The sequence below is a fragment of the Argopecten irradians genome, chromosome 9 (assembly GCF_041381155.1).
Source record: "Argopecten irradians isolate NY chromosome 9, Ai_NY, whole genome shotgun sequence".
Taxonomy (NCBI): Eukaryota; Metazoa; Mollusca; class Bivalvia; order Pectinida; family Pectinidae; genus Argopecten; species Argopecten irradians.
Genome location: NC_091142.1, coordinates 30,202,086 through 30,212,350, shown reverse-complemented (window position 1 = coordinate 30,212,350; position 10,265 = coordinate 30,202,086). Strand labels below are relative to the sequence as shown.

Sequence of the window (10,265 nt, the reverse complement as noted above, 5' to 3'; positions counted from 1 at the left end):
CAGGTAAGCAAGCCGAATAGAAGCGCCACCATGACAAAGGACGTGTCAAAGCTCGAACATTCTCGCCTAAGAAGACTGTACGTGTTAGGAATTTCCGTGGTGGTCATGAGAAATGGATTCCGGGCAAGATTATGAAGCAATTAGGTCCTCTAACGTACCTCGTGCGAGTCGGACCAAACATTCGTTACGCACATGTCGATCACATCTTAGCATCGGGGAAGAACTGTTCAGTGAGGAAGTGCCTGTGACAAAAGATATTCCATTTTTGTTACCAGAGACAATCGCTAGACCTCCGAAACTAGTGGTTTCTGTAAATGTAAAGGAACCACCAGCGATACCCTCTCCGGCAACAGTAACACACGATGACAATAGTCCAAAAGGAGCTCTGCCTGCTCCCACCACCAGTCCTATGCCTATTGTAAGCCCGTCAACTGCCAGTCCAATGCCTGCAGTACGCCGCAATCCACCATGGACGCGCAAGGCACCATCAAGACTTGATCTGAGAACTGTTGATTGTACTATATAATATGAACTGTGTTTAAAGTGTTTTTCAAACTGTTTTGATAAAAAGTTAAATTTGGAAAAAAAAATGGAGATCAAGTAGGTCTTTTGAGGATAATTCTTTATTGGCAATGGAAGTTGATTTGTTCAGCAATTTGCAAAATGACTAACGATTCATACTATGCTCTGAGTCAGGAACATTAACGTTAAAAGGGGAAGGAGTGTAGTGTATTGACATTAATAGTTCAATGTGTGCTGTCGCTACATCATGTTAACGTTGATGTCCGCTTTTAGTATGACGTCCGAAACTCCTTATCCGGTTTCCGGGTTTTACTGTTAGAATAAATCAGTTGTTAGATCACCGCCATTTGCATTAGTTGTGATTTGAGTGTCGACGGAACCCTGGATATTACAATCTTTGTTAGCCAAAAGACTCCGATACTCCTACTACGGTGGTTCGATTTAGTAAATGTCGCTCTGTCGCATTTCCGGGTCCAAATTTCACACTGTGTCATTCCAAGAGTAACAGTCCGCCCTGAAAAGAGCGATAATGTGATAACGTTAAAAGAAGATCTACAAGCGCCATGCGACAAATGCGATATTGTCATGATGCACTGCCACTCTTTGCACGGACATGGCCGAAACCAGTCACTATAGCCGATTGGTTTTAATAAAAGAGGTAGGTGTATCGTAATCCTTTTGCTATCAAAGATGGCGAATTGTCTTCGAGGTTTCGAGAGATAGTGAGTGTACAGGTCTACATTTGATTACGTAAGCTAGAGGGAATGATCGAGTGGAGGATTATCCACCCTAGTGTGAGACAAAAGGTCCAGGAGTTCGAGTTCCCGAGGAAGCCGGGTTGTTACTGCTCAAAATCCTAATACAACTGTAGCGGGGTTTGACAATAGATGAAATATTACATTTTCATTGCCACTACACATTACCTAGATATTGTTAAAAAAAAACATTGTGTGATAATTTTCAGTAGGGACATTGCCAGTTCTTTATACGGTTTATTCATCTACTGTAATTGTGTAGTCGGTTTCTATGCCAATACATTAGAAGAGGTTAGAACCCATTATTTCCCGCCAAATCATCAGCTGTTCCATCACATAGTATTCTTCTTTATGCGGACGTGTAAGTTTTATTTTCATACTATTTTATATCTAGTTACCTTTTATAACGAGAATAGTTAAAATATAAGCATTGTTTTTCTTATATTTAATGGTTCGCTAACGCGCATCATGATACATGTAGATATGCTTGAACACATAATGTATGATGCAACCCAATGCATGTCACACATATGACAACCAACGCTTAAAAAATGTCAGTATTATAGTTTTGTGAAGTACCATTTACAATATATGAATGACCTTGGCCTACTTTCGGAATATCATAGAACCAAATGTGTTAGGGCCTTTCATCACTCGCTTTAAAAACAAGACCAGTACCATTACAAGAGATATTGCATGCTAACTTTCCATGCTTGTTTAAGTTGTTTTCTATCGGACCCGAAATGCGATTGGCACTCCAAGGGCTCAGAGGATACAGAGGCGATATCTACGTGTGAAATTTCTGAGAGACCTGATTACTTTCCGAGAAAGAGCTCATAACTCAAAAACAGGTGTCAAAATCAAACATGGGCGCTTGTCTGCTAATTCGCTTTTTGATAGATCCTAAAATGAAAGTTGTCAAATTTAAAGACGACAGCTATTTGGCCATATGTTTTTATGAAAAGTGCGATAGGCAAAGCTAGCGTCCAAGAGATACATACAAATGAACCCTCGGTGAGTTTGTTTGGAATGTTAAGAATTGTTTATTGATGGCGGATCACTGAGGTTTAGAATGTGATTTACCATCTATTGATAGTAGAATATTTATAAGACATTCAGGTTAAAAATTATAAAATTTTATTCTATCAAATTGTAAATAAACATGTACAACATAGTAAAAATAAAGACATGGACTATGATTGTGTTGGAATTCCTGGCTTCGATTTCTCGAAACAAAAGTGCGGAAACTTAATTTGTTTCTCCTGAAATAACTGACGTGAAAAACGTTATTTTCTTACTTACTTGTTCCGAGAAATCGAGGCCAGGCCATTATGGCACATCATTCATTGAACTTGTTTAAATAACACAGTAGTGTCTCTGTGTAGTATAAATATGTATATTATAAGACTCTTTCATAAGTAGATATGAAGAATAGGGATATTCTACCCGAGGGTCACAAAATGTTGGTAAACCCGAGGCTTGCCGTGGGTTTTACAACATTTTGTGATCCAGAGGGTAGAATATCCCTATCCTTCATATCAACGTATGAAAGAGTATTTTTCTCTCATACCTCGACGTTTAATTGCAATTTTACTACTATAATTTTCCGCCATTTTGAAATAAATTCGAAGAAAAACGCGACTGCACGTCAATTCTCCATACATGAAAATATACGTGATACATTCAACGCAAATAGCGTTGTTTGTATCTTTTAAAGTAAATCCAGCCTACTTTCTGAAAAAAATGTTAAAATTGCACCACGAAGCTTTATTGCATGGGTAGCCATGCAATACAGCCTCAGGCGACATGAGTGTGAATAAAATTGTCAGTTTTTGACTTAAGTTTGTTTCGAGAAATCGGGGCCAGCAAACATTTAACTTTCAGAGTGTAAGAAGTGAACTGCGAAGCTGAGAAGATACCCCAACCATCTCCTCCTGGCTGTCAAGATAGAGGTGGTGGGATGATATAAAAAACGTGGCCTCGTACTAGAGATGTGCATCTGAATCACATTGAGGAGGTATATAGATGAACACAAAATTACACCCCCCCAAAAAAAAAAAAATGTATTGGTTTCAGCAACATTATAATACTAACATTAATCTGTTTTGTATCTGCTTACAACTATATCCGCTTCTCGAATTGTATGATTACATATTCATAGTCTTCGTGCATTGAGTTAAGATATTTGTTTGAAGACTATGGCCCCGGAGGAATCTTTTGATTCGGGTTTTCCTGGTTGACCAGTTCGGCACCAGATCATCCGGCGTCTTGTTTTCATTATCGGTGCTCTCGGTGTTGGCACCGTAATTTATCAATAGACGCACGCAGTTTGAACGACACCACTTACAGGCGTAGTGTAGGGGACACCAACCTCGTTCGTCAATACAGTGTATGTCGATATTGCAGTCTAAAAGATATCTTGCACAGTCATCGTTTCCGTGCTGACAGGCATAGTGAATGGGTTGCTTCCCTTTGTCGTCTACGGCGGTTATGGACGCTCCCTTATCGACCAATGTCTTGACGATATTTACTTTGCCCTTTCCACAGGCGTAATGAATAGGTTGCTTCCCTTGGTGCCCCTTTTGGTTCACGTCAATGCCGTGGTCTACAAGGGCCTGGAGACACTTGAGGTTCCCGCTCTCACAAGCATAGAATACAGGCGGATGTCCAAAGTCGTCTGTGATGTTTGGGTTAGCCCCCTTTGATAAAAGTAACATCACACAATCTACTCGTCGATCTCGTGCCCAACTGCAAGCATAGTGCAGCGCTGTTTTACCGTAACTGTCCACGGCGTTTACATCGCTCACAACATTCAGGAGAAGTTCCACACATCGATAGGAATCTCGCCCGTCCAGTTCCGACCTATAGCCCTTACAGACGCTGTGTAAAGGTAAACACATAGTGGCGTCCACACTGTCTGGATCGGCACCGTGCATCAGGAGGATCGACACGTTCTCAGGCATGTTCGCCCTACATGCAAAATGAAGAGGAGTTGCGCCCATGCTATCAGGGGCATTTATATCCGATTCGTCGTCCATAAGGTGTTGGATGAGGTCCGTATTAGTCGCTGTGGCTGCGTAGTGTAGTACTGTTTTATCGCCACAATCAGTAACATTCCGTCTGATTCCAGACTGTTGAAGAAATAGAACGCACTCCAGACTCCCAGCCATACCGGCGTAATGGATGGCCTGTTTGCCGGTATTGTCTGTCGCTAACAAAGACGCTCTATTGTTATATAGTTCCTTCATTATGTCAAGACGGCCGAACTCACTAGCATAATGAATTGCTTGTTTCCCGGTGTGGTCTTGCAAACCCACGTCTGCCCCATAACGGAGCAACAGTTTCACCATATCGAGGCTGCCTTTTTTGCACGCAATATGAAGACACCGATCAGACAATGCCCCACACGCGAAGTTTACCTTTGCGCCGTGGCCCAGTAGAACCTGAACTACATCCAAGTGTATTAGACGTACAGCCTCGATCACACAACTGTCTGGTATATCAAGACGTGAAGTATCATCAACATTATTGTTGTCTTTTAACAGTTTTTGTTTCTCAAGCAGAACTTTTACTAGAGACACTATACCCTTTTGGCAAGCCAAGAATAGAACGGTTTCTCGAAACTGGCTTTTTGTTTCAGAATCCTTCGACTCGACACTTGTTAACAAATCCATGGCCGCGTTTGGAGAAAGCTTCTTGATCCGATCGACAAAAGCCGTCTGCATACCCAGGTCTCGGATACTAGGATTGATGAACATAGCCCGGATTATACCACGTGACGCATCTGTGATCCACCTAGCGGCCAATACATGATATTTGGATTTCTTCAAAACAATGACGTCAAGGCAATTTGGACAAAAGCCAGGAATGTTTTCTGTTCGAACTCTTTTCTCTATAAAACACGACGACGCCACACGGATAATTTCATTAGGGTACTTCGTACCAAATATCAAACAAATGGTGTCAAAAATGGTGTCGTGAATAAACCTAAATTCATCGTCTTCATCCTCTACATAAACGCCAAGCATTTCGTCGATAGAAGCCTCCACTTTTACGCCCTCAGATTCTTGAATGCCATAAACCCTCAGGATTGTTTGAATCTTTGCCTTCAGTTCGGGTTCATCAGACGAAGAGAATGGATCAAAGACAGACCGCGGGAGCCTACCGTCAAACATCATTATCAGTACTAGTCCACAGAATGCATGAACATCGTTAGAGGCCAAAAGCTGTAGCTGACTGTGCAATACTGAAAGTGTCTGATCTAAATACACGTCTAACTCCTGCATGCTTTTATCATTACTGAACATTTTGCAGAGAAGAGGAAAGCCTGGAATGTATTGTTTTCCTTTTGTCCTACTTAACTGTATCGGAAAAAGACCGTGGTCTTGGCAGTAGTTTGCCACGATCCTGTTTTTCTCGATCATGTTAAGGCGATATTGCTCTCCGGAAAGGTCGATGATATTCTCGCGATAGCATGGACATTTGTACAACATTGACTGACATTTCATGTAAACATGCTTCCGTGATGTTATCAGAAGTTTGCATTTGTCAAGTCTAATGAGACTTTCGATTTTATCATGGAGTCGCGTCCACGTTTCAAGCAATCTGACGTTTATTGTCGGGGTTCCAAAAGCATCGTCTACGAAATACACGATTCTTTTGTCGTCGTCATAGATACGTTCAATGAGACCCGGGTCAGATAACACCAGGACTGTGAACCCTTCCTCCTGGCAACGATTCAGTATGCTGACAGCGATGGCTGACTTGCCATCTCCTGGATTTCCCATCAGAGTCACCGTTCCTTTGGAGGAAAGAAGATCGTGTGCTGCATGTGCAGCCCGTGTTCTGACGAATTGTCTTTTATCTTTACTCTGGAACTCGAGATATCTCCGAGTCTGATCTGTAAATAGGAAACATATACATTGTATTTTTAAAGTATTTTAATGAGGTTGTTTACTCATAGTATTACATACAAGAGGAAAGGACTATTATGATTTGGGTCCAACGCCCCCTCCCAAATCCATCGTTGTTTTAAACAAATTGTTCAGGAATTAAGTAATTGTATTTCAAATATTCATTACATCCCCTATTCAACTTTAATGGAAGTTTTTTTTCTCTCTATTTTTGCAGCTTTAGTTGAAAGGGTATCATCCAAAAAGGACATGCTGCAGCTACCATTGAATTTTGCCTACCGCACAATTTAACAAAATCTAGGTGTCTTTTGTAGTACTAGGCAGAGAACATGTAATATACCTTTAAAACACAAACAACAGCTCCCATGAAAGAAACGAGTGTAACATATGAAATCTAACCAATATAAATGAGCGTAATATATTTAATTCAATCAAGATCTAAAACGTTTTAACGTACCCAAGTACATCTGCATGTCGCCCTGTACCTGACCAAATCGGACTTGTCTTATCGTCGAGTTAAAATGGTTAAAACATGCATCTTCAGTGAACTCTTGGTGTTCCGGTTCTATTGGAAAAAAACCTTTCAATCAACATTTTTTTAAAACATTAAATATGCTCCAGCGCCGACAGAGCATAAATGATATTCATTATTTGAACAATAATTGGTGTTTAATCGTGAATATACATGCCAAATTAACACAAAAAATAAAATGAAATAATTAATTTCGCCTTCGGTGCATGCGCAATCAGTACCTCATTCCATATAGAATATAGTGCTACGCAGTTTTTTCGGGATGCAATTAATTATTTTTCATATTTTTAACTTGAAGTAAAATTAGAAGCTCAAACTTTTCAATGGTGGTAATGGTGTAAAGTAAGTAACTTTTATAACTGAAGAAAAATACTAAATCGTCTGCTCCTGTTTTTGACAGTGAATAAATACCATTTGTCAGCGGTGGAGCATCTTTATGGATACATCCAGCGTTAGATATCGCTTTTGTTCTTATAGCATATTGATATGATTTATGACAAAGCAATTTAACATGTACATGGAATAAAAATCATAAAGCATGGAGATAAATAATAGATATCTATTGTACAAGTAATGACGTTGTAATCTTCTTTTTATCTGATTATCAAACCGCATAAACCAGTGCAAATAAAGAGACGATGCATTTCAGCGTTACACACTATTTAAAAACTTCTCTACATTAAACTCGCGTCATGCAAGCTGATTGCATTAAATCATAAAACATTCAGAATTGAAAGCTATCATTACTAAATCTAAAGGTAAATGACTGCAGATTACCGTTGAAGTCGGCGTTGATTTTCTGCACCAGGTCGTACCGGTCTACACCAGCTAAGGACCGTGTGAGTTGGGGGATTGGATCAACCCGACACTGCAGGGCAGTCTCGTGCCACTTTGTCAGCATACAGGCGATACATTGTTGGATGTTGTAAGGGAACGCTGATTGGAGATGGTCAAGCTGAGAGTTACTAAAGCCCAGCTCGTAACCAAGGAGGCACCACTCTTTACCAATCTCTATTGACAACTGGCCAAGGTCTATGGAAATCAGAACAAGAACAATATATGGTTAATAAACTTTGCATTTTTAAAGGCATTATGATATTGCCTCTGGTAAGTATCGCATATTGAATCATTTTTATGTGAAGTTATAAATACGAATTATTACATCGGGTCAAAGACTAATGAGTTATTAGTCATTTCACAAAATCATCTGGTTACCATGGGACCCATTCCTTTTAGGACAACAAAGTTTTTCTTACACATACACACATGGCCTCTATCATGGCCTCTATGCGTGTTCAGGACTTGTCAGGAGTGAGGACACAAGATTTGGAATTGTGGACAGACAGACACGATTCCAGAGTTTAGACTGATTATTAGGCTATTTTATTACTTTTGCATTCTGCACTATTTGTACTTTTAACATGTGACAATCATAAAAAACATCATGTAAATTTAGATAAAACATGATTTGAACATATCCGTTCCTATCAAAGAGTATGCTTCAATATATGTTTATGTTTTGGAGAAGCGGTGTGTCTTGATACTCGGAGATTAATTATAAACATTGGTGTAAGATTCCATTGATTTTCCGGTGGATTATTTCTTAAATCAATACGCAACGTCAATGTTTCTATTGTTACGCCAAGATAACGTCGGGTTTCCGCGCCATTCTCGGATTTTATATTCAGAGTGATATGAAAAGTAATCGGCAAATCAGAAAGCCAAATTTAGTAAGAAAACGAATAGAAATTAATTATATTTCCATTAAAAAAACATTAAAACATATCTTAAGATAACCCTTACCACTTTAATCCCGACAACAATTCACTCATCTGTGTGGGCATTTTGTCTTTGTGGCAATTTCTATGATATTATTAATATGGAGACTGTAGGATTGCAATTATTTGACAGGTTACTAAGTGGAACTCTAGCTTAGGCATTTAAAGGTTAGTTAAGTTTTAGAAGTAATTATCAAAAAGAATGGATAGCAATTGTGCATATTTGATATGGAGTAAACACTGCTATTCATCATTATAACTCATTCAACAAAGATTTTGGTGTGGTTTTTTTTCCAGGAAAACAATGAGAGTAGGTTGCATGTGTATAGTATAGACACAAGGGGTTGAACTGTGACACGACTTCTCAACTCTCGACCCGAATGATATGATTTGTTGTCAAATGGTCGGTAGGTCAGGAATTCACTAGTCCCTATGGCCACAACCAAAGGGATCTTTGTTATGTTTATTAGTTAATCACTGGGATGCATAATTGTTACATAAATGCTCGTATAGTCAATACTTTTGTGTAAAATTGAAGTGTATCACAAATCCACATCGTATATAGATACATTGTACATTAAGGACTAGAGAACTCTCAAGTAGCCAGGATGATATTGGATATCAGTAAAACGCTATTGACATATATAGCTTTCACAGATATTCTATTTCAATATGCGGGGGACATGACTATATATACACACAAGCAAGTCACACATATACATGTACGTGAACACAATAAACGAATTTGTGTCAATGTCCTATCTATACGCTGTCTAATGGCTACACATATACACACATATACTTACATTTATCGTTCATACTTGAACGCAGGTGGTCCCTCGGGGGTGAATGTCATCACACATGTCGGCTAGGCATTATGACATGTCTGGGTAGTCCATATTCGGGTAGAATCTCGGCACATGTACACAAAGAATATCACTCACTTGGTTATAACAGGGTTAGACCGACACGTACACGCTCAGACCGGGATATATTCTGACGCGGAAGTACAGCCAATTACATCCTGTTTTCCCCGAATCATCAGGCCACTCTGCCGTATCAATGTGGAGAACTCCTTCGTGTCAATGTGGGGAATTCTTGCATGTCAATGTGGGGAACTCTACCGAGTCACCTACGTACGATATACCTAGACTAGCAATGACCTGTGAAATTATAAACTTTGAACATAGAAGGTCAACTGTCACATTCACTTAATACTCCATAGTCTTTGAAGCATGACGCGAAATCCATCTCTCGCATATCTTTATTTGGCCAAAACAAAGTTCATTTAGAGTGTCTATTAAATCATCTGTTATACATTGTTACATTTTTGCATCCGCTCGCACAATTATGCGTTATTGTCATTAAATAGAACACCCTCGATACTATTGTTAGTGGTAGTGATAGTTACCCCTGGAGTATCGAGGATGCAAATAGAAGTACAGCATTGAAACAGCAATATAGTATTCGTTGAGTGATATATTTCTATTGATACAGACTGACAGACAAGTCTTAATTTAACGAAGTGTCATCAATCTTTACAATAAAAATAAATATCTTCAATGAAATTCGTTTTTTTTTTATAAAATTGAGCTTAAATATTACATTCATGTATAATGATAAAGAGTCATACAAGCTTACCTTCATTAAACACTTATGACCCAGGTCTTAGATGCAAATACGCGATAGAAGATATAAAACTAATTTATCAAATATAGTAATTTGCAAATTCATCTTACCAAAATATATCAAACTGGTTTTTTCC

General features: G+C 39.0%; 1 protein-coding gene across 2 annotated transcripts; it reads right to left on the bottom strand.

Annotated features, from left to right (window-relative positions):
* Positions 1 to 601: 601 nt before the first annotated feature.
* LOC138332036 (uncharacterized) lies at positions 602 to 9,695 on the bottom strand. 2 transcript variants are annotated; one of them, XR_011209759.1, is made up of 5 exons: positions 9,307 to 9,695; positions 7,500 to 7,754; positions 6,648 to 6,755; positions 3,372 to 6,177; positions 602 to 1,036 (listed from the first exon to the last, which is right to left on the bottom strand). XR_011209759.1 is itself a non-coding variant. In XM_069279975.1 (4 exons), exons 1-4 carry the CDS (start codon positions 9,317 to 9,319, stop codon positions 3,425 to 3,427), a joined length of 3,129 nt encoding a protein of 1,042 aa, XP_069136076.1. In that variant the 5' UTR covers positions 9,320 to 9,694; the 3' UTR covers positions 2,398 to 3,424. The 2 variants fall into 2 exon arrangements, 1 of the variants encoding a protein (XP_069136076.1); XM_069279975.1 differs by lacking the exon at positions 602 to 1,036 and having other exon boundaries at positions 2,398 to 6,177; positions 9,307 to 9,694.
* Positions 9,696 to 10,265: the final 570 nt, after the last annotated feature.